General features: G+C 41.1%; 1 protein-coding gene across 6 annotated transcripts in view; it reads right to left on the bottom strand.

The window, feature by feature from the left end:
* The window catches only part of DYNC1I1 (dynein cytoplasmic 1 intermediate chain 1), a 233,051-nt gene that overhangs the window by 6,049 nt on the left and 200,764 nt on the right, over positions 1-26,238 (bottom strand). For all 6 annotated transcript variants that reach the window (XM_060248536.1, XM_060248538.1, XM_060248537.1 and 3 more), the window contains 2 exons: positions 25,934-26,074; positions 17,881-18,006 (listed from right to left, as the gene is read on the bottom strand). In XM_060248536.1, the coding sequence (XP_060104519.1) occupies positions 17,881-18,006; positions 25,934-26,074 (267 nt within the window). The remainder of the gene's footprint in view (positions 1-17,880; positions 18,007-25,933; positions 26,075-26,238) is intronic.

Here is a 26,238-nt window from a genome sequence, read left to right as displayed (position 1 = left end):
CAAAAAGAAGTCTGAGATGTTCACAATAGTAAAATATCGGGCACGCAAGGTACAGAAACAACTGGATGAATTACGTACTTTGCAGACTGATATGGGAGGTGAATTTAACAGATGGCTGCAAGCACAAGGTATAATTCAAAGAGTGGCAAATGTGTCAACACCGCAGGAAAACGGTTTGGCTGAAAGAAAGGGGGGAGTTTTGCAAGATATGATGCAGTCTATGCTTACTGATGCTGGTTTATCTATCACTTACTGGGCTGAAGCATTGAAGGCTGCATGCTATATAAGCAACAGGATTTGGACTAGGTCTATAGATAACATTCCTTACAAGTTGTTGTACAACAAAAACCCCAGTTTGGAACATTTAAGAATTTTTGGCACCAAGGCCTGGGTGAATATTCCTTTAAACCAGAGGAGAAAAGGGAAAGCTCGCTCCAAAAAGCTTCTCTTTCTAGGTTATCAAACAGGAATGAAAGCATACAGGTTTGCTAAAGAACATCAAACGCTGAGCTTTAGCAGGTCTGCCAATTTTTGTGAAGACTAGAATTGGCACAGAGTGCATGCTAATGGATTGCCTTTGCAGGTCGCACTCCCCTTATCAGAGGAAACCAAAAGTATAAAACAGGAGATAGTGTCTCCTAGGCAACAATCCTCTGAGAGTGAACAGAGTGAGCAAAAGGTGCCTAGAGGGTCTACCAAGAGTACAAAGGGTATACCTCCAGTCAGATTTGGGCTTAATACCACTACTGTAAATCATGAGTATGTAAGAGAGCCAAAAAGTTATCAGGAGGTGTTGACCTTGCCTGAGTCAGAAAGGCAAGCTTGGCAAACTGCCATGCAAGCAGAACATGATTCTCTTTCTGAAAATGGAGTGTTTACTCTGACTAATTTGCCTGCTGACAAAAATGATATCGGTTGCCGCTGGGTATTCAAACTGAAATCCTTATCGGACAGTGGGCTGCAAAGAAAAGCCAAGCTAGTAGCAAGGGGTTTTTCCCAGGTTGAAGGACAGGATTATGATGAAGTGTTTGTCCCTATGGTCAACTCTGATACACTAAAAACAGCATTGTGCAAGGCTGGGATTGATAAGATGCAGGTGCACCATTTCGATTTCACAACTGCTTATTTAAACGCCCGAATAGATGAACAGCTCTACATGGAGCAAATCCCAGGGTTTGAAAGCACTAACCAGAACCTTGTGTTAAAAGTTAACAAAGCCCTGTATGGCTTAAAGCAGAGTGCAAGAGCATGGAATCAGTGTCTTAGCAAAGCCTTAACTGATCTTGCGTTCACACAGGGAATTGCTGACCCATGTATGTTCAGCAAAACCATTCGGAAAACTAAATGCTATCTGTTCATATTCGTGGATGATTTATGTTTTCTGTTCCATGATGATATGCAGGTGCAATGGTTTACACAAACAACTCAATGCATGTTTAAGATTAAACATTTGGGCAGCATTCAGCAATACTTGGGTGTAGACATTACAAGAACACAAATGGATGTTTTGAACTCAGTCAGGAGCATAAAATAGCTAAGTTGCTTGAAGAATACAACATGACAAATGCAAACTGTGTTACCACACCAATAACCATGAGCTATGGAAAAGAGCCTGATGACAAAGTGTTTGAAAACAAGGCATTGTATCAATCACTAATTGGGTCCCTACTGTATATAGCATGTTGGTCAAGGCCAGATACCTGCATTGCAGTTCATATGTTGTGTCAGAAGTATGCATGCCCTTTTATGAGAGATTGGACTGCTGTAAAAAGGGTATTGAGGTATCTAAAAGATACTGCTGCAAACAAATTAGACACTACTTCAGCATAACAAGTAACAGTTTACAGTGATTCTAGCTGGGGAGATTAGAAAAGATGAAAGGTCCACAACAGGCTATGCTGTGTATGTGCATGGGGCTCTTGTGATGCGGAAATCTTTGAAACAACCACACATTTCAACAAGTACTTGTGAAGCAGAGTTTTCTGCATTAAGTGATTGTGTTGTTCAGCTAGCATGGTTATAACAGCTACTAATAGACCTGAACATGCAGTGTGACTTACCTATATGTGTATTTTGTGACAATATTGCTGCTCAACAGTTGGCAAATGCACAGGGTATCAAAACAAGAAGTAGACATATTAACATTCGCTATCAGAATGTCAGGGAGACTGTACATAGAGGTTTAATCAAGCTACAGTACTGTTGTTTTGATGAGCTATCTGGGACTCACGGCCTAAGTCTTAAGGGGAGTGTCAGCATATGCTTGTTGTTGGTAAGACTTCTGGCTGGAGTCTATTGCAAGTGATCTATGACAGTTCATGATCTGTGACAGTTCCTGACAGCTTCCCTTAGCAGGTGCATACCGGTTCTGTCCAGAGTACTTGTGCCTATGCAGGATGACTCAGCACTGTGTGCTGATTGGTGCTTCTGTATAGCTGTATGTATATAACTGTGAATAGCCTGTACAGTGTATCTCTGCTCTCAAACGTGTTGTCTGGTGAAGCACTTTGTCAAGTGTATACCAGAATAACTATAATACTTATAAACTTGTAAATAAATGTAAATAGTTGCACAAGTCAGTGTGCTGTCTATTATTAAGCCTCACAACTTCAGAGCATACCAGCGAATATGCCAATAACCCCAGGACAGGAGTCTGATGGGACATCCCTTATTATATCAATATGGAAGTTTAAAGAACATTTTATAGTGCAAAACAGTAATGTTTACAATAGAAAATATGACTGATTTCTTCTGGGAACATCTTGGAAGAAAAAGCCGGTTTTCTTTTCAAGATCAGGTATCTCCAGCAGAAGGCAGAAGTAAAAGGAGTATATTTATCTTTCTGCACTTCAGTCACTTGCATGCTGACTGCAAACTCCTGACATAACCATTATTTGCTAGCAGCAGAAAAAAGCACAGAGTATAAATGGATGACTTTGAATGTGATAGTGTACATTCCTGTCCCTGTTCTGTGGTGTCAAACCCAGCTGTTCTCATCTGAAGAAATTGGACTAGAATATTAACAGTGGAAATTACTGGAAAACAATATTATCATTTGTAGAATCTCTTGCTATTTTTCTATCATTGTTGACAAGGATCAGGGATGGCCTCACCACGACCCACAGTGATACTGTTGCTTCAGGATATAAGATTCCAGAGGGGGTGCCATTTTTCTACCTTCCCTTTCCATCTTTTTCTCTGTGTAGTTTGGCAGAAAAGAACCCAGAGAGATGGCATTTTGATTTTCCACTTCAAATACCCAAATTTCTAATGCCAGCAATGCTTTCACATCTATTTCCCCCATCTTCCTCATGAAGGAAGTCTCTCCACTGGAGTCCAAGAGTGTGGCTTTCCTAAAATTCGGATCCTGGCAATCTCATCCCGTCTATATTCCATTATAAATTATGCCTGGCTTCGAGAGAGCTAGTTAAATTTTTTTTTAAAAAAGCTGGCTAATTAAGGACAGTGAAAAAGACTTTGGGTTCATTTTAGTTGGGTTCCTCTGACAGCGTCAGCAAGGCAACTGAGTTATAATGACTAAGACAAGGCTACAAAATAAATACCACGTGTGGCTGATCAGCATCCTTGTAATCTTCCAATTTAACAGGATCATTTTAGAAGATCCTATCTCGGGAGAGTGTTCTCTTTTAACATACTCTTAGCACAGCTTCTGCCATCCTGAAGGTTGCCCACACTACCCAAGGAAATAAATGCTGTACTGAAAAGAGATTTGTTGTAAACAGTTTTGCATGAATTGGGTTCTGTGTGGATACATTTATGAAGCTGCAGAACAAAAACAGTGATTTGAGTTGGCTGAAGAATAAATATTGTGCGCAGATTTTTTTTAACCCCTGACTGAAGCACCGGTCCCAATCCTTTGCAAAGCGCACAGAATATCAATGCTATAAAGAAAACTTTCCAAGTTACAAATTGGTGGAGTTTTAATTTTCCTTCAGGGGTCCATTTCTGTTTTACTGAGGTCAGAAGATATTTTGCCACAAAGTATGAAAGGAGGAATGAATGAGCAATTTAAAAGGGGGGGGGGGGAGCAAGCATATGCTATTATTATATATGTGTACCTATTCTGACTTTGATCCTGCGGTGGTATCAAAACTCCTTCATTATTTTTCTTTTTATATAGCCTGAAAAACTCTGTGTTTTTCCAGGCAACTCCCAATGCCACACACATGGCTGGAGACAAAGTGGGAGGTAAGATGGAAGGAAAGGGCCACCAAAGTAACCGAAAGCACCCCTTTTGCATAGCTGTAGTACCACTGTACTTAACTCTTCAGAGAACCTAGCATCCTTGTTAACAATGGATGAAACCACTGGCCAGGGGTTGAAGCCAGCAAACTGCATGCAGATGATTTTAATCAGCTCTGTATATATACTGGTGTGCTTAATTGAAGGGGTGGAATACCACAGACGGCCTAAATACTGTCTCTGTTCAATGCACAGCAGGTATTGTAGGAATTGTACATGTCACCCTTCTATAAAGTTCATTTGTGGGTTTTCATCTGGATTAACTTCTGCTATGAAGTACTTCCCTGCAGAGTTCCAAGGGAGTTAAATAGGTTGTGCTAGTTGTAATACTGGTGAAAAATTGAGAACCTCTCCCCTCCGCTCTTCATAGATCTAAAACTGAATGAATAGAGTTTAAAAATGAGGATACTCTTCACACTAGGGTCTAAAAAATTGGGGATGGGCTAATTCATAGACTATATGAGCAAAACCAACCAAATGGCCTTGTGATTGCCTTGTAAAATGTTCTACCATACCCAGGAATTATCGTCCTTCCACCAACAGCTGGATCCAGACTAAATTTTCTATTATGAGAATTGTACTTTCCTGCCTCCTACAGCAGCCCACATCATTACAAAATGCTGCTTGGAGAAGGGGGTTAGGGAACACTGAGGAATGACATGGGGGGAGGGTCTGCAGTGGGAAAGGGGAATCAATGGAAATGGCTAGTTAGTCAGGATCCAACCCAGGGTCCAGCTACCTGTGCTCCCTTCCTTTGTGGGGTTTTACATGCATGTCTGGAAGTGTGAACATGCATCTGGATCCCATAATAGGTAAACTACCTGAAGTTGCAGAAAAGAGGCCAGTGGGGAAAGAATAAAGCACTTCCTGCATCATCTCTCCTGGCTTCTCTGAGGCCATATCTAGGCAATACAACAGCCCTAGGAACAACCTTGGGATGCTTCAGCCATGCTAATTCAGGATTTCTTATGCTTTAAAACTGTTGGGGTGGGCTGATACGCTGAGGACTGCAGCACGAGGGGTGGGGGTGGGAATTAAGAAATCCAATCCAGAAAAATGGCTGTACTGGCTACTTGTTCCCTGATATAAACATTCCTCTCCCAAAGTGGCTGCTCATTGGACCAAACTAGGGATGGTGTTTGGGTTTCCAGGAGTCCCCTGGCAACTGGTGGGGAATGGGTGGGATTTACGAGTAGAAAGAAGAAGGCCTAGGCCTATAGTTCTTTCTCTCCCTCTCCTGGAAAGAGGCCTTTGGGGTTTTGTTACACACAGTTGTACACAATGTTAGCACTGAGTTATAGCTCTCCACAGATTACACAATCCATGTTGAAATCAATACATGTTGAGAGGGAACAGCATGAGCACACTGCCCCCCCCCCCCCGATTCCATGCACATGAGTTGGCAAGTATGCATAGCTAGGGGCAACCTACACACAGGGATTTCAAGGAGCATAAGGTCATCTACAGAGGATCTCTCAGGGCTATTGCCTAGGGTGATGGCCTTCTGGGGGTACAAAAGGTGAGCCTTGCCTAGAGTGCCAACAGTCTAGGGCCAGCCCTGGGATCTCTAGAAGTTAACAAAGAGAGGAGGATTATGCCCACAGTTTTAATCCAAAGGGGCAAACTTTTAACTGTTCGGTATCAGGGTCAATTCACAGACACACTCACCAGTAGAAAACATGTAGAGTTAATCTGTTGTGAACCTTGCTTTTTACTGCAAGATTGTGCTGTTCAATTAGAGCAGCCTTGCTGGATTGGCCCAAAGTCTACCTAATCCAACACGTCATTTTCAACAGAGACAAGATAGGCAGGATATGACAGGCCATTCCACTTCTATCCCAAGCCTCCAGTGCTCAGAGACAAATTATGCATTTAAATAATTTGTTCCCTGCTTTTCTGTCTTTACAAGGGCCACCAAGGCAGCTAGCAATTTAAAAAATGCATGGTAAAATTACATTTTAAAGCCATTAAGATAGGGTTGCCATTTCCCAGTTGAGGATGGGGAATCCCCCACTTTTGTGGGCTTTTGTGGGATGAAATTCCACCCCAGTGATATTGCCGGAAATAAACACAACATAACTATGTTACCCAGAAGTGATATAGGCACATCAGTAACATCAGGGGCATGATTTTTGGGGGGCAAAACTCTATGGTTTGAGGCTGATTTTACCACAGAGTTTTGACCCCAAACCAGTGCATCACCAGTGCGCCTCCATCACTACTGGGTGGCACTGATACATTGTGTGACAAAGCTTTTGGCTCCCAGAATGTCCCCCCCATCCCCCCATTGGTGTTTCTAACAGACATGGCAACCTACATTAAAATCAACATACCATTGTAATAATTAAAAAACAGAGTTATAGTAAGAAAAACTCAGTTAAAATAGATACATAGCAGAGTTAAAATATATACAAAATATTAAAACATTGGATAGGAAGGAGAACTCATTAAGGAAATGCCAAATGAAACAAAAAAAAGTCTTCACCCACTGGCAGAAGATGGGAATGGAAAAGGAATATTGTTTAGATGTTGGTCAAGGTCTATAGTCAGCCGGTGACAATTATGTCTGGTTCTGGTTTAGGATTCACATTATTAAGAAAGCTCTATCCAGGATACCTGGTTAGGAGTCTGAATGTAAATTGAGTATCCCTAATACAAAATAACTCATTTCTAAAATAAAAAAATTAGTTATCTCGGGGGGGGGGGGGTGGAATCACCTACTAGTTTAGTAGACCCAAGTCCTACATCCCAAAAGGCTGGGTGGACTCAAGGCCTCCTATTTTCTGCTGTGTAAAGGGAAAGACCTGTGTGGCTCACAAGGGGGAATAGGTGGATCTTTTGCTTTTTTTATAGCAACCCAAAGGAAGCCTTGTGTACGCACAGCCTGCTGGATCACAGCCAACGTGCCTGCAAATACCATAAAATTATAGTTCAAATACGCCGTTTCCGCTTTTCTATGGAGCAAATTAATGTCCTGAACTTTGTCTGTAACGTGCTGCAATTTTAGGCTAACCGGCTCCTTATCAAGATATTCATTCCGCAGCTCTGTACATTCATAACTACACACAACTTTACCAACCATTAAAAAAAAATTTAACACCATAATTAAGTCCTCCCTCACAACCAAGGTTGCTATTGGAAGTGACAGCCTCAAACCACAGAAGAATCATAAAGATGATTAATTACACAAACTAATTTTCGTTTCGGAAGATATTTCTCCAGAAAACATATGCCGGCATGAGTGAGAAAGAGCATGTCTGTTTCACTGAATTTTGCAAACAACTGCGCCATTAGGTTAACGTAATGCAGCTTTAACCCAGATTTGGCACTGAGCAGGTTTTTTTTTTCACTCAATTCCCTGTAGCACAGGCAAATGGCTGTAACAATTTCCCAGTCAAACTGATTTTACTGGGCATATAAAAAACTCAATGCAGTTGTTTTATTATTCCTATTGGCTAATTTGTTATTTTAAAGGCACATTTTCATTGCACCTCATTAAGGTGCTGTACAATATTATGAAATGGTATTCTTTTCAATGGGCATTTTCATACAATATTATGCAGTCCTGTACGATTAATTCGCATGCAACATGGGCAGTGTCCTGTTCATCCTTTGAGATGCTTGCCTGCAGGAGCTATGAGTTGGTGGGGTATCTTATTAATCACCATCAGAAAAATCATCCTGTGCTGCAAAGTGGGGAGGGGAAAAGGGGTTCCGGTGTCTCCTTCCTGTCAAGCATAGTAGGGTCCACAGATTCCACTTCCTTGCAGGGGTGGAATTCTAGCAAGAGCTCCTTTGCTTATTAGGCCATACACCCCTGGTGTAGCTAATCCTCCAAGAACTTACATATGTCTGAACTATGCTCCTCATTCTCATATGTTAGGGTTGCCATGATATGCACTGGCACTCCAGCAGCTAGTGGGAACAAGTTTGGGTTTTTTAAAAATGCCATTGGTTTTGACAAGACATCACTTCTAGGAATACGTAGAAGTAACAACATGTATGTCTAAGAATCACCAGACGCTCTGGTGTTCACTCTCAACAAATCACATTAGTCCATGCCCTTCCAAATGGGGGAAAAAAGAACCTGGAATTTTGCCCCCTAGTCTCCCATCTAGTGCTACTGGGTGTTTGTTTAAATACTTTCCTCATGTGATTTTCTTAACCATGGTTGAGATAATCACAGTTCTCTCCTTGTTCCTAAGACAGCCAGTTTGGTATAGTGGTTAGGTGTGTGGACTCTTATCTGGGAGAACCAGGTTTGATTCCCCACTCCTCCACTTGCAGCTGCTGAGTCAGCCATAGCTATCACAGAGCTGTCCTTGAAAAGGCAGCTTCTGGGAGAGCTTTCTCAGCTCCACGTACCTCACAAGGTGTCTGTTGGTGGGAGGGGGAAGGTAAAAGAGATTGTAAACCGCTCTGAGACTCATAGAGCGGGGTATAACTCCAATATCATCATCTTCTACTTCTCCTCCTCCCTTTCAGGGACATAATGGATGAGAGGAATTGATCGATACCAGTTTTACAACAGTATGTTCTTTCCACACCAAGGATTTCTGCTTCAGCGTGGGTCTCCTGGGTCACAGTTCTAGAGACAGGCGGTCTCAGTACTTTCTTCTCTGACTTTAAAGTAGTACAGACTTTCTTAAATCAGACACAGGAAGAAAAGAGAACATATGAACTGAGGAAATGGTTAAAACTTAAGTCAGCCTCTTATGCTGATGGCATATTCTTACAAGGAGTCACACCATGATACATGTAGATGAAGGAACAGAACAACCGGCAAGAAAAGAAGATGGTTCTACAACACTGCAAGAAACAACAATTTCAGAAAGATCCTCAAGGAACTAATACATACGTGATTATATATGATGAACTGAACTGGTAAACTGACTGAACAGTCATTACATAACTTGTGGCTGTGAGTTCCTTAAATTAAATATGCACTGGGCAAAGAAACATTTCCTTTTGCCCTTCTAGAAAATGTACAGCCCATCAGTTTGACCCAAAATTCAGCTAGAAACATTTTATCTTCCTACCTTTTCCACATCATGCGTTCCATCCCTTTGTTGTCTTTGAACTCAAATGGCTCAAACAATTTAGCCTTCCGTTGATAACAGACAACTGCCTTTTCAGCAACATGGTAGACAAGATAAACCAGAGAAAGAAGGAGGGCAGAGCAGGAAATGGTTGCCACATTCCTTACAGGTATATATCACAACATACCATATACATCTCAGGGCTGGGAAGACAGTACTTTAAACCAGCACAAATCCTTGCATTTTATTCTATATAAGAGTTTAACTTAAAAAATCACTGTTGCTCCCCGCCCCCCCCCCCCCCACACACACACACAATTGGCACAGAATGTGTACATTAAAGATCTCAAGAACTTGAAGGTAACTTATGGTAATGAGAAACACAAGGATTTCAGGTGATAATTACTGGACTTTGCTCAACTTAGGCAGGTTTACCCCCTACAGAGGCTTCCAAAGCTAAAGATTTTATCACTCTAGTAATCAGCAATGGGTGATGGCCTTCATAAAACACAGTAATTAAATTGACTGATTTTTCAAACCTGGGCATTTTTTTCATTAAGGAGTTCTTATTTAAGCTCCTAAAAAAAAGTACACTGCATGCAGCAGTCATCATCACTTGAACTATTTCTCTTCCAAATGCCTACAGGCAGGGCAAAGCATCCTTTCTTCCTGAAGCAATCACTGCACAAAGGTAATCCAAAAACAAAGCCGCTTTGGCTATCTTTTATTTTTGGCTTTTTAAAATGGGTCCAGAGGCTACATGAAGATGTTAGCTGGGAAAGGGGGGGAACCAACAGGAATATAAGGGGGGAAGGGAATTGGCCATATTTTTGTCCCTAACTGGGAATACTGCCCAAGGCCTGATTCTGATGTCACCATCAACATTCCATTAGCATTCCGGTAACATAAGGCACAATAAAACATGAGACAGAAACTTGTAGTTCTGTTAGGATCATGGTGACCCTAACCTTCTACAATCTCCTATAAATAAAGAACTGGTGTTAAGGCAGTAACTAAGAAAACTGACCCGTGGTTCAAAGGAATTCCTCATCTGTGCTGTGAATTCTCTAGGTAGCTCTAGGAAAGCCACCTTTTATATAGCCTTGTCCACAGTTTTTTCTGTAGCAGGAACTCCTTTGCATATTAGGCTACACCTCCCTGATGTAGCCAATCCTCCAAGAGCTTATAGTAGGCCCTGTATGAAGAGCCCTGTAAGCTCTTGGAGGATTGGCTAAAGCAGGGGGGGTGTAGCCTAATATGCAAAGGAGTTCCTGCTACAAAAAAAGCCCTGGCCGTGTCCATCAGCTTCAATATGGCTATATAATACTAGCCTATTTTACAAGGTTTTTGTTAAGATGACAACCATAATAATGTATGTGAACTGAAGTGGATGATGAAAGCACTGTATAAAACTCTAAACAATAGAGCTGCTTTCCAGATCCCTGAGGTTGCCACAGCAGGAGACCATGGAGGAGGAGGAGACGACTGGATTTATACCGCACTCTCTACTTGGAGTCTCAAAGCGACTTACAGTCTCCTTTCCCTTCCCCTCCCCAGAACAGACACCCTGTGAGGAAGGTGGGGCTAAGAAAGCTCTTTTGAGAACTGTGACCAACCCAAGGTCATTCAGCAAGTGCATGTGGAGGAGTGAGGAATCAAACTCGGTTCTCCAGATTAGAGTCTGTGCTCCTAACCACTACACCCAACTGGCATGGAAATGCTGGGTTCCCTGTGGTTTGCAACAAAGCACGGCAGGGGACCTATCTTGGAATGTTGATGGAAGCTGGCTCTTTTTCTTTTTAGACCCTAAATGAAAGGCACTTGTAGGGAAACTAGACTGGTATAAAACACTTATGGACCCATCTGGAAGACACATTGATCACAAGTGCAGAAGAGCAAAAAGCATCTAAACTATTATATGGAAAGTGTATTAGGCACTCACTTTTATCTAGATCCTTCCTTTACCGAAAATGGGGAGCCAAACCTCTTGTGAATATATACTGGACCCTCACACACATGGGGTTCTATATCGGATGTTCCTTTAGATCATTGGTGAGGGGATGACCAGCTGGAGAAGGGAAAATGGCACTTTGGCACATTTCACTAACTCCCTACACATTTTGCATTTTGTCAGCCTAGCAATCAGCAAATTACTTGTGCTCAGAGCATGTTGGCTTCATGAGATGCTATGCTGGACAAAGCTGCCAGCCAGAACTTGCCATTCGATCCAGAAAACTGCAGTTTGCACTTCCCATTTCAATCTGAGTTGGAAAACATAATTATGCCATTCCGCTAATTCTGCTGGGAAGGGAAAGAAGAAATCAAAAAGGCCAGTGAGAAGGGAGGTGTCTAGATTTGGTGTTACCTATGAATAACCTTTCTTCCACAGGACTGTAACACTTGTTTCTTTTTGTAATATTTGGAAGAGATTTGTGAATAAAATGGACACCAAATGTAAACATATTTTAAAATAACATATTTTAAACTAATTTAAGTTCCCTTCAATGTATTTACATTCAATATGGTTTACTTAAAAACTAGTCAGAACACTTCATTGTGATTTTTGTAAATAATCAGAACACTTCATTGTGATTTTTTGCTCTGTCACATCATCATACATGTGCAAATACATAAGCCTGTCCTCCCATCAATGTGTGCATGTGAATCACATTCATACTAATGGGCAGAATGCAGAGGCAACGGAAAGAAAATAGACCCCTGACTGTGAAAATAAATGTGCTCAGTTATTTTCAGAGACAATGCTGAAATCGAACAGCTTTTTAAAAAGGATATGCTGTACCACAACTTTATCAAAAAAATGAAAATATTAATATTATTTTAAGCTTACTAATCACGAGCTTCACCATTTGCTTTCTTTTGTGGTATCATTAAACAGACATCACAAATGTATAGAAAGATTTTAGTTTAATAGTCATATGAAGGCAAGCCTTTTAAAAACAAGGTTGAACGATGGCACCACAGAAAAAAAAAGCAAAAACAATCCCCCCCCCCCCCCCCCCCATGCCCAGCCCATGGTTTTCTCATGACATCCTGGCCAGAGAACAAATGTTCCAAGTCCACATACTCCCACACATGACCTGCTCCTTGTTGATTCCTCATTTCTGCTCGGAGCAACTATAGGACAAACGAATGAGAGCAGAGCTGATGTTTGCATGACTCCCCCACTTGGGCCAAGAGCATGATCCTTGATGACTTTGTCTCTTCAAACCTAGGTTATCATCTTAGGGAAGGAAGACTTCACTCATCATGTCCAGAAACTTGAGATGACATAAGAAGAAGATTCCTTATTTACATAAAAGTAGCCTTCACTCTACCTTAGAACCTGGTCAAGCATTCAGGCTGCATTCATACACCACTTGATATTGCACTATCATTACACTGCAGCAATGTTTTGCAATTGAATTTTCTAGTGCAGACAAGGCAATTCAGATACAAGTGACTGTTCTAGCACAATGGTAGCACAATATCCAACGGTATGTGGAGGCAGTCTCAGACAAAATCCATGTGGCAATGGAGAACTCAGTTTGGCCGCTACTGCTGTTCATGAAAGTGACCTGAACATCTATCAGAAATGAACACAGGCTTCTTCACATGCAAGAAAGGTATTGGAAGAAATTATATACTCTCTCTTGATCTTTTACCGTGTATCTATGAGAATGTGGCTTTCTGAAACACAGCCAGAAGACTCTTGTCAGAATCCTGAGGCATGAAGTTCACAGACCCTTAATTTTTTACTTGGTTTGTAGACTGGGATGCAAAAGCTCTATTCAGGCATCACAATTATCTAGGGCTTTTTTCGACCACAGATCGCTGCATGAACCCAGATTAATCTCCCAGATATATAAAATAGACCAGTTTCTTTGCAAACCTCAGTTACTGCTGTTTGCTCCTTCCCCACCTTCTGGATGATACCATGAGCTGTTCCATCTTCCCTTGTGTTGCTTGGCCTCTGCTAAAACCTCAGTATGTATGCAGCTTTCTTGCTATTGGTCAGCCAAAATAAATGGGTAGGGAATGAGCAAGGGAGTCTAGAGCAAGCCAAACCCACTTGGAGATCTCCCCTTGTCGTCTAGCCACTTCACTGATTTCCATAAACTTTAAAAATCTGAAACAAAACAGATATTTCACAGCCTTCACCCCCTCCCCTTTCTCTTTTATCATTTCTTCACATTTTCTAACCTCAATTTCTTTCAAATAAAACCTTGGGAATTAACACACGATCATGGCCAGGTCCCTCACAAAACTTGATCTCTCCTAGGATGTAAAAGGGGGATTTCAAGGGGGCACCCTCTTTTTGGAGAGGAATGTTTGGCAGCAGGCAGTTTGTGAGCTGCTTTCAACTGTAACTTTGTTTTGTGGGGAGCACTGTCAATGGAATCTGATGGCAAACTGAATGAGAATGGGATATTAAACAAGGACTTCTTCAGCCTTCTAAATTTCCCTTCAGGAAAGGCAGCCCAGACATGCTAGCTGGATCATCACTAGCAGGGAAGAGATGTGTGGAATGAAGAGAATGTGGAAAACACTGGAAAGAGCAAAGCGCTGTGGGAGCAGCTAGATTTCCTTGGTCACTCTGTCTAGCTGACTCTGTATTCATATGGCTGAGAAGGGTGCTGTTATTAATCAGATTTATACATTTCCGATTATTTTCCTTGGATAATTCCTGCTTTTTGGATTTTCTGGATGGTCTTGGCTCTGCCCTAGTCTTCTGTTTTTCTGGTGGACCTCTTCCTTCTTTTCTGTTCAGTGTTACAAAGCAAACTGCAGTTTCTGAATTCAAATGTAACAAGAAGCTGGGGTTAGTACTAACTGCAGTTAATAAATGTGGTTCATACTATGGTTTAGAAGCTCAGTTTTGCTTGCACTGAACAAATCACATTTTGGCACCTGCACTCAGGGTCTAAATAAACCTGAGTAGAATCAAACTACAGTTTATAACATGAAACCCAAATGCAGCCATGTTGTACACTCTCTTGTGGAAGTATGTTTATATCAGTCATAGAAGTACAGCATATTTACCAGTGCAATGGCTAAACTGGACATTTGTCCTGCTTGCCAGCCCTGCTACACAACCAGATGGCAAATGCACTCTGTCTCATATCTCAACTCTCATTGATCCCAGAAAGAGAAACTTGGTTTATAGTTCCTTGTAAACCACAGGACACGTTCTTATGACTCCCTCAGTGGATTCTGCAAATACCTTTTTCATATAGCCGGACCTAGAAGAGTCTGTGATAAGTCTAAGAGACAAGGCTCTAGTACAAATGGTTATGGACTTACAGGAGAAGGTACAGGCCAGTTTCCATAAAGGACACACTGTAGTTATAGGAGGTCATTCATGTTACATATGTTACAATTACTATCAGAAATAAGTTAGTCTGAGCATATATTAAAGAATGAGCTAGATCCTACTAGTTTTCTGCTTGTGAAGGTGGACCTTTTCCCTCCCTTCTGATCTTCTCTGCAGCCCTTCCACCATCAAAAATTGAGATGTGGGAAGGAATGCTTGTAAATAAAATGTACCATGACAAGGGGAGGCAGTTGCAATAAGAAGAGTGAATTGGGTGAAGTTGGTTTCCTCCCTCTTGTGTAAAAGCTCACAGAATCCAACTCCATGTACTTGTATCAGTGAGTCTAACAGTTCATTCCTAAGCAGAGTTACACCTTTCTAAACTCACTGAGTTCAATGAACTTTGAAGAGTATAACTCTGCTTAGAACCACATGTAGGAGACCCAGGGTGATGTAGTAATTGTGGTATATTTATTGTGTGTGTATGTGTACGTATGTAATGGAGCAGTCTGCTCCTTCTCTAATATCTGTGTGATTTATTTTGGTTCTATCGGGTGGAACTCTTGTTTCAGTTTCCAGTTTTGTATGTTAGCTGAAGTTGTTGGTTGTCTGGAGTTGTCTCCTCGCAAATAAATGGCTGATGTTGTGAGCCAGCTTGTCTCTACTAAGACCAGAGAGTGTACTCTAACCTTGGAATCCACAGCCAAAGGGGGACATTACAGTGATTAGAGTGTTGGACTAGCATCTGGGAGATCCAAGTCTGAATCTACAATATCTGTATGGAAGCTCGCTGGGTGACCTTGTGCCAGTCACATGTTCTGACTCTAATCTACCTCAAAGAGTTGCTGTGAGGATAAAAATGAAGAGAACACTGGGAGAAAGGAGAGTATCAGTGAAATACACAAATAAATACATGGTAGTTCACCTAAAACCCAATTTTATTTGGCCTTAAAGCACTACCAATAAACATACATACAATCACAACTTTTTGGACTGAGCTCATTGTCCTTTCAGATTCCAGTGTGGGAAAAATGCTAAGAAATTAATTCTAGATAAAATATTAAATCCATGGTTAATCTGGAAGGTATGAAAAAAATCCTTCTGGTATCTTGGAATATGAAATGTTAAAAAGATATTTCTGCAGTCTGTCTAGACTCCAGACAATTTAGGCAAGATCAGATTCTATTGTCAGTGCAGGTATTTCCAGCATCTGTCAGATCACTCAGGAAGAGAACAAAAAAACACCCCCCCCCCCAAAACATACACTCACCCACAATACCTCAAATAATAAATAAATAAAACAAGCTGTCCTGCCAGGGCTGTGGCAGCAATCTGAACATAATGACTTTAGACAGTTTAGCAATTATGATAACGATACAGCAAGATGTTTCTGCAGTCATTTGCGAGCAAAGCAACTCCCGCAAAAAGGAGACGCGAGCCAAAAATATGAGTCATGCTCAAGCAATTTTGCTATGGGCCATAAAATCACTTTTGTGTGAGTTAAAGCTAAATCTGTATGCACTCTATAATGTTTCCCTACTGTGGTGAGATGGAGATCCCAGTATCCTATCACAGATAATGACGAAAAACAAATTCTGTCTATAAAAGCTGATTGCTCCAAGAGTCACCCTTGACTGTTCCAAGAACTGTAATGCAGATGCCACATTTTATGCTGCATTCAGCAACAAAGAGGCAGATTCCATCCAACACACACCACACTGACTTCAATTTTGTCAGATTTTAGGGGGGGTTGGGGGGGATCAGAATGGGCTTGCTGCACACTGCATTCCACCAGCTAATTTCTGTTACATTGACTTTTCACATGACAGTCTTTGGAGGCTCTTCTCCACCATTTCAGATTTTCTTACATCAATACACTGCACACACATTTAGGCAACCATAGAATGGCCTGGTTCATTGTCTGACCGTGGAAAAGGCTGTAATAACAAGGAGGCCCAGGAGGGCTAGTAGCCATGAGACCAAAGTGAAAACAAAGAAGTCTCTAGCACAAAGGGTGCTTTCACACATGCTAAATATTGCAATTTCAACCCATTTCAGCAAGAGTTTGCAAGTGGATTTTGCCATTTCAGGTAGTAAAATCCAGTTGCAAAGTGGATTGAAAGTGTGTTATTTAGTATGCATGAAAGTGCCTAAAATCTCACTCCATAATGAAAGGTGGTAGGGTTGCCAGCTTCAGGTTGGGAAACTCCTGGAGATTTCAGGAAGGTGGGGTTTGGGGAGGGGAGGGAACTCAACAGGGTATAATGCCATATAATCCACCCTCCAAAGCAACCATTTTCTTCAGGGGAGCTAATCTCTGTACTCTGGGGATCAGTTGTAATTCTGCGAGATCTCCAAGCCTCACATGAAGGTTGGCAACCCTATATCACTGTGGTTGTTGTGGCTCCTGGTAGTCAACCACAACAGTATTGCCAGCCTTCAAGCCTTGGTTTCTGTCAGCGAAAGACAGGAAAGAGGATAGGTCCATTTCCAGGGCTGTTTTGTTCTTTGAGAGAGGACTTGTTGGGGCCAGGCCTGCCAGCAATCACCAGGCATCTTGATCCCACATAACTTTTGCAATTCACCCAGGACCAGCTGCTTGCCACGGTCATTGGCAGCCCCCTTACACAAACTAGTATGGTGTAATGGTTAAAGTTTCAGACTAGGTTCCGGGGAGACCCAAGTATGAATCCCAACTCTACCATGGAAGCCTCAGGTTGTTGTGAGGTAAAAAATGAAGGACAGGGAATGATCTACGCTGCTTTGGGTCCCCACTGGGAAGAAATGAAATACCTAATAAATATAGCTGGGCAGCAGATAAAAGGTTGGCAGGCAGGAAGTAGAGAAGAAAGGAGGAAAAAGTGAGGGTATGGGAGCTGCCATAAAGAGAGAAGAGGAAATAAGGGGGGATGATGATGTAGGAGAGAATGATATATCCCCCCACAAGTCTTTTTGGATCCCCCCCTTTTGTGTATATATGTTTCTGACAACCAACAGTATTGAACATCTTTTTGCACAGAAGAGATAACTGCTGAATTAAAATTTAAAATCTATATTTATAGTTAAAATATCTGGGTATCTCAAACTGAAGCCAATGGCAAAAACTCCCTCTGATTTTGTAGGGGCTGGAATGTCTTCTGACCTGACTAATCGCACCAATTAATCAATAAATGCTTCTAGCCCCAATGCAGCATGCGAGTTATTCACTATTCTGTTGAAAATGAAAGCACGAGTATTAGCACATCTATTTTTTAAAAAGTCAAGTACCTCTCCCACATCATAGATCCATATCCTTCCTTCTGAATCTCCAACTGCGACTTCTTTCCCAGCTTGGGCCCAACGAACTCGATTAAGGGCAGAAGCTCCTTCAATCGTCACACTGGCTGTTGGAACCTATCAAGAAAGAGTCTCATATAGAGGATGACAATATTTTGAGGGCTGTTTGCGCTCTTTATAAAACAATATACTTGTGTCAATCAATGACCCATCCATTTAACACTGCTCAGAATGCCATGTTGGGAGGGGGGGTAAGAAGAGAAAGAGTGAAAAGGATTTATTGTACCAAGGAAGAGAAAGAAGAAAGTGACAAATGTGGGGGGGGGGAGACGAAGAGGAAATATAACTTTCCCACAGCCAATGGACAGGGAGCAACACAAATATATATATATATATATATATATATATATATATATATATATATATATATATATATATATATATATATATATTTATTTATAATGAGCACGGAGACATGCAAAAGCCACCACAGGTTCATTTCTTGTTGTTGCCTAATATAGAATCAAAAGATGAGTTATGACTCGAGTCAGCTGACTGGCAAGGATTAATGAGATCAAATGTGATACGGAGCAGAACAGAAGAGAGGAAAGTTGCAAGGCCATGAACATTTGACTGACTGTGAACCATTAGAGTAGAAGGGATTGCATCAGAAACAAAAGAAAGTGTGACCAAAAATGAGACATTCATAATTCCCATCCTCCCAATCCTAACAATCCCTTAGTTGCTAGTTAATCTCTTTTTAAAACTCATGATACACTTGAAAGCATACGCTCTGCTAGTCTTGAGCAATGCCTTGGTAGAAGACACTCTAGGAATCATAAGGATCACCTTGAACTTTTTGGGAGAGAGAGAAAAGTGCACGTGAAACCACAGAGGACCTTGGATACACAAGCTTTCATCTCAGCTCTCATCTGCTGGCCTGGTGACCCTCATCAAGGCATGCTCACCTGCTATTCTCTATCAACAATGATGAAGTCTATTTCTACGGACAGCCCTGTGGAAGCCAGCTTTCATGAAAAAACAGTTTGGGGGCTTGAGGTTGACTCTTATGCCCATCTGCTTCCCAATTATTAACTTCTGCTCCTCGACCATATTGCAAGTTGTTTTGTCATTGATGTGGAACAAAACCAAAGCATATACATATATTATCTCTGAAACTGACCATCAACTGGAACCTCCTGAACAACCTGTTTTGTAGTAGGTTCTTTGTTATCTCGTTGATGGTTTTAGAATGACACACTACAGCAGGTGAGTTGTGGGTCACAGTTACTATCTTTAATAGCCTTGGGATAAATTTGGCTACCAATGACACTCTCTGTTGATGCTCTTGTGCAGATTCTATTTATTCTCATTAAGCTTGTTCAGAAGACTTTACTGGAATACTGTATCCTAACCTGCTTTCAGAAACTGTTGATAATATCAATGAAATTTGCTTCCAAGTACATCTGTTTACAAAAATAATGTTTGCAAAAATATATGACTTGTATCACATACACAGATAAAGAGAGAGGGAGGGAGGGAGGGAGGGGGAGAGAGAGAGAGATGTATCCGAAGTATTTCAATCTTTAGCTTTAAGTTATTTTTATACAAGTGCTGCTTAAACAAGGGACTCGTACTATTCCACAGTACCCTTAATTCTATAGTCATTTCTTTATAAAACCTTTTTTTAAAAAAAACCCACAGTTTTAAAATAACATTGTGTCTTAAATGACAGGTTTTATCCACATATATATTTCTACACACTGAAATGGAGAAAAATAACTTGACCAAACAATATTATATCTTAGCTGATTTTTATGTTCAGAGGACCAGGAAGGAAGAGGGAAGCCTGCTTGAAAATTTATATCACAAATATGTGTGTGTGTGTGTGTGCTGAGGTTCATGTATACATTCATGTATGTATGTATGTGTGTCTCTCTCTCATCTCATCTCATCTCATCTGCAAAACAGGCTTAAGGACAGCTTTACAGTGCCTGATGAAATTAGGGAGGGGATTAATCACACACACACACACCCCACACAAACACACACACTTATTTTTGTGTGGTCGTTCGTTTAGAAAGCTTAGAAGAATTCACCAAATGTTATGGATAGGCTCCCAAGAAACCCAAATGGAGCTACAAGTCTGACAAATGTGGGTATCTGATGTAGAGTGAAATGTGAAAAGAAGCCCTGCACTTGTTTTTCCCCTTTAAATCACTGCATCCATTTTTAGGCATAAATCAAATATGACAACTGGCTTCCCTGTGAAAGGGGCTGTGGAGCCCAAGATTCAAAAAGCCCTATAAGGAAGCCAAGCAGCCCTTGCCCATCTTCACAGGGTAGGCTGTCCAATTCAGAAAGGACTCTAATGAACCAGTGAAGTGTTTTTGTCTGTCCTGCATCATAAAACAGCTGTCAGGAGGGAAAAAAATCTGTGCATAACAATGCATATACAGCACAGTGCAGTACAGTACAGCACAGCTTATAATGGAGCATAAATACTGGAGTTTGCATTAGCTTTTAAGTAGCAGATATAGAAACACAAACACACAGTATCAGCAATGGCTCAAATGGTCCCTGTTTTGAATATATTGTTTTATTACTGATTGCTTAGGTTTATGCAAATGTCGACTGATGAAGGGCAGTATTTTTGTACGTCAGGGCTGCTCCTAACTGCGTGCAAAAAAGAAAATATCATTTGTAGTCTATAGATCTAACCTGGGTATGACCCACCGGATATCTGCCCTAATACATTTGTTCTCCCTAGCTTCCAGGATCCATCTTGCTGCCAAAATTTAAACTTTGCATCTAAACTTTGCAGAAAACTATGCAGAAATATTCTTGCTTCCACAATCAAATACTGGCTGGGAATCAGTAAGGCAAGGTTTGACCCTTAGCAGAGCTTATTACATAAATTTAAAGACACGTAAACAATATGGAGACCAAATGCAGAAGCAGTTCACATCAAGCATTTGGAAAGTTAGAGAAATGTTCTCTACATAGTTGTCCATAGAACAACAGCCTGTAGGATTGCCAGGTCCGATTCAAGAAAAATCTTGGGACTTTGGGGGTGGAGCCAGGAGAAAGGGTGTGACAAGCACAACTGAACTCCGAAGGAAGTTCTGGCAATCACATTTTAAATGCCTTCTTTTCATTTGGAAATAATGGATAGGGGCAACTTCTTTTGGGACTCATAAAATTGAACCCTCTGGTCCAATCTTTTTGAAATTTGGGAGGTGTTTTGAGGAGAGGCACTGGATGCTATGCAGAAAATGTGGTCCCTCTACCTTAAAAAACAGCTCCCCCAGAGCCCCAGAAACCCATGGATCAATTTTCCATTATACCCTATGGGAATCAGCCTCCACAGGGCATAATGGAGTGCCCAGCAAACAGTTCCTCCCCCCACACACACTTTCTGATAACCCTGAAGGGGTGGAGGACCTCCAAATGGGGGGATCCCCTGCCACCAACTGGGGATTGACAACCCTAACAGCCTGAAAAATAATAACCAGTATCCAGTTCATAAATACAGGGACTCCAAAAGAACTCTTGTTGGTTTTAGGACTGGAAGGACTGGCCATGGTGTTGTAGCTGATCTCATCTAATAGGCTCATTTTGACCATTAGCCACATGCCAGGACAAATTATTTCTTGCTAGATGTATCACTAAACTGGACGGCAGCATGCAGACAGATTTGCAAAATTGTTTGTGGCCCAGTACTATATTAGCGCTTCTCTTTAAACCCGTTTTGGGAGCTCTACATTTTCTTTAGCATTCATATAAATGTCTGGCATTATTCTGGTTAGTAGCTTGATATGCAATCCGGTTGCCTGTTGTTAGTAGCCTAATATGCAATCTGGAGATACCTGCAGATTGGGATTTAATTTGATAAATATCCTGATCTGAAAAAGCATTATGTGGAAATAAATTGAATATAAATCATCAAGACTTTTAAAAATCATGATACCAGCCCTTTGAAGTTGCTGCCTCAATCCCCATCCTGATCCATATGATTTTAGGAACTAATTCGTGGGTTTAAAATGGTTGGGCAATTTCTATCCAAGTACTTTGGCTTAATTGATCAGGTGCTTGGTGTTTCAGAAACTGTCTTCTTTTCCTCTTTCCTTTAGTAACAAAGCAGTCAGATGTGTCAGTCAAATTATGAAAAACTTTAAAAAAATAAAAAAAAATGTTATAAATCCCACTAAAGCACTAGTCCCTTAGATTTCAATGGGAGTGATTTTGAGGACACGCTTAACTTTCCTCCTGAACCCACCAGGGTTTCATCGTGCTTAACTTTTGGCTGGATCGTTCTGGAGGAAAAAAATCATTATAACCTAATCATTCTAAATAGCCAGGCAAAGGATCAAACAACCAATTGCTTTCAGTTCTGAAGACCCGCAAAGAGTTTTCTTGTTGGCTAATATGCTGCAGCTCTGATTAGTTTTTCCTGGCACTTGAACACTTGCACTGAATCCTTTCTTCCTGCTGAAGTTCTAAGAAAAAGTTTATCTGCCTAGCACAGGTCAACGGTTCAAGTGAAACAACTGTAAGCCAAATGAATGGTGCGGGTCCAATTGTGCTCACATTTCCACACGCTTGCAATGCATCATTTACAGTGGACCATCCAGGTCAGTAACAGTGGGGGCAAGATTTGCACCTTTCATCAAAATCTCCATCTGAGAAGAAATGATAAGCATTTCCATTTGGCACTTGATATTAAATACCCTTAACGGTAACACCTGCAGGGATTTGTCCCTCTCTCCTTCTCTAAAAGAAAGAAAGAAAAACCAGAGAGAAACCCTGTCCTTATTCATCCTCTTTCAGCTGCACACTTTATAATTAAGCCGGCTCTGCAGCTTCCTGCTCCGAAGACTTCAAAAGACCTCGCCTCCACTTGACAATCCAGTTTGCTGTATTGGTCCCTCCTTACCTGTCTAAGGTGATTTATGGCAAACAGCAGTTTTTAAAAAGTCCTTGCATTTTCCTCCAACTGAAATGTATATCATAGTTACCTGAAAGAAGGAATTAATCTCTACCCCACCCCCGCAAAAGATGAAGAAAATATTGTTGCTTTGATAACATGGTTTATTCTCCACAGGACTTCAGTCCACATGTATACAAATCCACCACCTTTGTGGGTTACTTTGTGCAGTTGATGAAGTCGGCTCTCCACTGCCTTCAGGACTCCTCTCTCAGCCCTGTTAAGACAGCCTTTCTGCACTTTCTGACTGTTTTGCTCTTATAGCCTCACACTGCTATTCTGCGTTTCAAAAAACGATTATTTTGCTTTGTTTCCATCATGTTTTAAACTCAGCCGAATGCTTTAAGAGGTTTCTCTTTCATCTGTAAGGCCTCCTAATTCTTACAAGGTTTGAATTGTTAAGTTTGCTGCTCAGCACATGACAAAATAGATTTACAATGTACGATGCAGATGATTTTTTATTCTTGCCTGTGACATTTAGAACATGAAGTCACAAGATTGTTCTCATGGGGGGGGGGGGAGAAACAAGTTCAAGGGGACAATTTCTGTAAAATCAAAATTGTGCTCAGTGATTTCACCATTGGAAATAATGCAAAGCTGCGAGCCTTTTAAATTCAGGCTGATATTAAATGAAACAAATTGGTAAAAGAACCACAACAAAGCTATGGTAAGATATATTGATTTCTGAGTACAAAATGTATATTCTCACAAAGCTTTCTAGCTTTAAGGTTTCAGTGATGCTGAGCAGGGTATGACTCCTATTTTTAAATTTCTGCCTGCTACTGGAACAAAAACCTTTGTCCTTAAGTTTCAAGATGCCTGTGGTATAAGAAAGTTTTCAAAACATGACTAAAAAAGTGTGTGTGTGTGTGTGTTGCGGGGATATTCTGTGATGAAGAATAAAAATACATAAATGATTATTTAGGTATAAATTGCATAAACTGCTCTTCAATTTAAAAATAAAAACCTCACATCTAAGAGAACAGTAATAATCTTAAAAGGAGAAATAAAAACATACCACCATTATCAAACCATTCCTTATCTCTGTTGACATTATGATTGATATATTTGATGGACAGATAAGCTAAATATAAATATTTCTTGTGATACTCTGAACATAATGTCTATTCTTTAAATTAAAGTTAATTTTAGCCTGTTCCTTTCATTATCATAAAATGGCAAAACATTGCCCTTGATACTCAGAAAGGTTTGTAAACAGTCACTGGCCTGGTTATCTATGGGGAGTAAAAATCACCTCCAGGTGACCAAGTAAAGAAACTTAACAGAAATCTACTTTTGTGTTATAAATCAGAGACTACTAAAGTATTTTTATGGGTTAGTAACTTGCATTGGCTTACATTTAAGGGTGACACTTCCTTAAGAGAACACTTGGAAAGATAAACTGTAAACATTTCAGATGAAGCAGGCTGAAGATTTTTAAATCTTTAAAAAAAAATCTTTAAAAAACTGCATTCAAATGCTGTGCTTAAAAACCACAACCCATTTTCAAAAGGACGCTGTAAGACTATGAAAATTTTAAATTCAGCTGAAGTTTAAGAAGTGCCTATTCCATTCCCCCCACTTCCTGATCAAGCTCTGCCTTCACTTTCCTGTTACAACAGATTCATTTGAACAAATGACATTAAACAGTGGGAGTGACCCCCAAGAACATTCCCTATCCTGGAAGCAGCTGCACAGTTCCAGGGGCAATTCAGGCTCCAAGGATGTTTAGCCAAAGCAGGATCATCTCACAGTAGTTACAGATGGCCTGCTCTAACGCTGCAGTGCAGAGTAGCGAATTGACCCCAACCTTAAACATGTTATTTGGAAGTAAATGCCACCGATTCCTGTGCAGTTAACTTCCAACTGAAACAGCAAACCTATGGAATCCTATGTACACATACATACCTGAAAAAAGTCCCTCTGAACTCTGGGGGATGAACTTCTGCACAGATATAAATAGGATCAAGCTCCGTGCGCACTTAAGGACTTCAGCTATGCAGCTCAACCTCATGCATCTTTGCTCAGAAGTATGCCCTACTGTATTCAATGGGATTTACGCCCAGCTGAATGCACCTAGGAGGACTGCAGCCACCACGACTTTTCTGTACTGCAGCATAAAGGAGAGTTTGAGACTAATTTCCTTTTTGTTTTCTCACTCCCTAAGCGAATGTTGCTTTCAGAAGGGGAACATATAAACAACATCAGAAATAAAAAAGTGCCACTTCACACGTTCAGACTTAGAAAACACAGGTGAAATCTGCATGGGAGAACTGTGCCGTTTGCCCTGGGTGGAAAGAGAGCCACATAAAAGAGGCAGATGTGCCTTGTGCCACCTACACTTCCACTCGTGGCCACATCTTGGAGAACAGGAATCAGCTCTAAGTTGGTAACTCTATACAAGGGCAGAAAAGAAATAAGTCTATCAGGGTTTGTTTGTTTGTTTTTAAAAAAAGGCTTCCCTATTGTCTCTGGGACAATATTGTCTCAGGGACACTGTCTCCCCTATTGTTTTGAACGGGGCCTTGATGCTACATGTGGGGGTGCTAATGGTTAATGAAGAGAATAGTAATTTTTTTAAAAAAAAAATAAAAATAAAAAATAAATGGCAGTAGTTCCACACATCAGTAATGATCTCATGTTTTTGCTGCCCCCGAAGTTTTCCTTACAGCATATTTAGAGGAGTTTCCTCACAGCCTGGGAAAAGAGGCTTGCAGCCTGGCAGTGAGTTCAAGGATGAAATAGTGTTTAAACTGTACGTGGAGACCAATGAGGCACTGGAGGAAAACTGGGTTCTTTGTCCCTTGAAGCATACAAGGCCGAGAGGAACTGGGGCGGGGTTGGGATTGGTGGCCAGTGAGCTTTGAAACATACAAGACAGAAGTCCATTTCCACTGAAATTAACAAGCAGCAGGGAGGGGGAGGATCGATCGCAGGAGGGATGCTTGGATTTGATGCAGGCTTCATCCTCCTCCCTTTCCCCTTTGCAATAGTGTTTAAAACAAAACAAACAAAAAACCCCTCAGTCCCCGGGCCCCGATCCCTCCCCCGCCTCACCTCGGTGTCATTATTCAGGTTCCAAAGATCCAAGCGGCCCATCCCGTCCACGCAGGCAAAGAGCGCGGGATGCACTGGCGACCACATGACGTCGTAGACATAGTCTGCATTGTCTTCAAAGGAGTAGAGCGGCTTGTTGTGCTGCGAGAGGCAGAGAGAAGCATGAAGACTTTGTGGCGCTACTGCTGCCTCGGGCTGTCTGGCGAGTCTAATTAAAAACTTTGCACATTCAACCAAGTGTCATAAAACTTCCCCCAGATGAAAGGTCCTGGGATGGAGAAGGTGGGGCTGCTAGGGCGCTCTAA

Source organism: Heteronotia binoei, chromosome 10, assembly GCF_032191835.1.
Source record: "Heteronotia binoei isolate CCM8104 ecotype False Entrance Well chromosome 10, APGP_CSIRO_Hbin_v1, whole genome shotgun sequence".
NCBI classification, from domain to species: Eukaryota; Metazoa; Chordata; class Lepidosauria; order Squamata; family Gekkonidae; genus Heteronotia; species Heteronotia binoei.
This window is presented reverse-complemented; position numbering and strand designations above follow the sequence as displayed.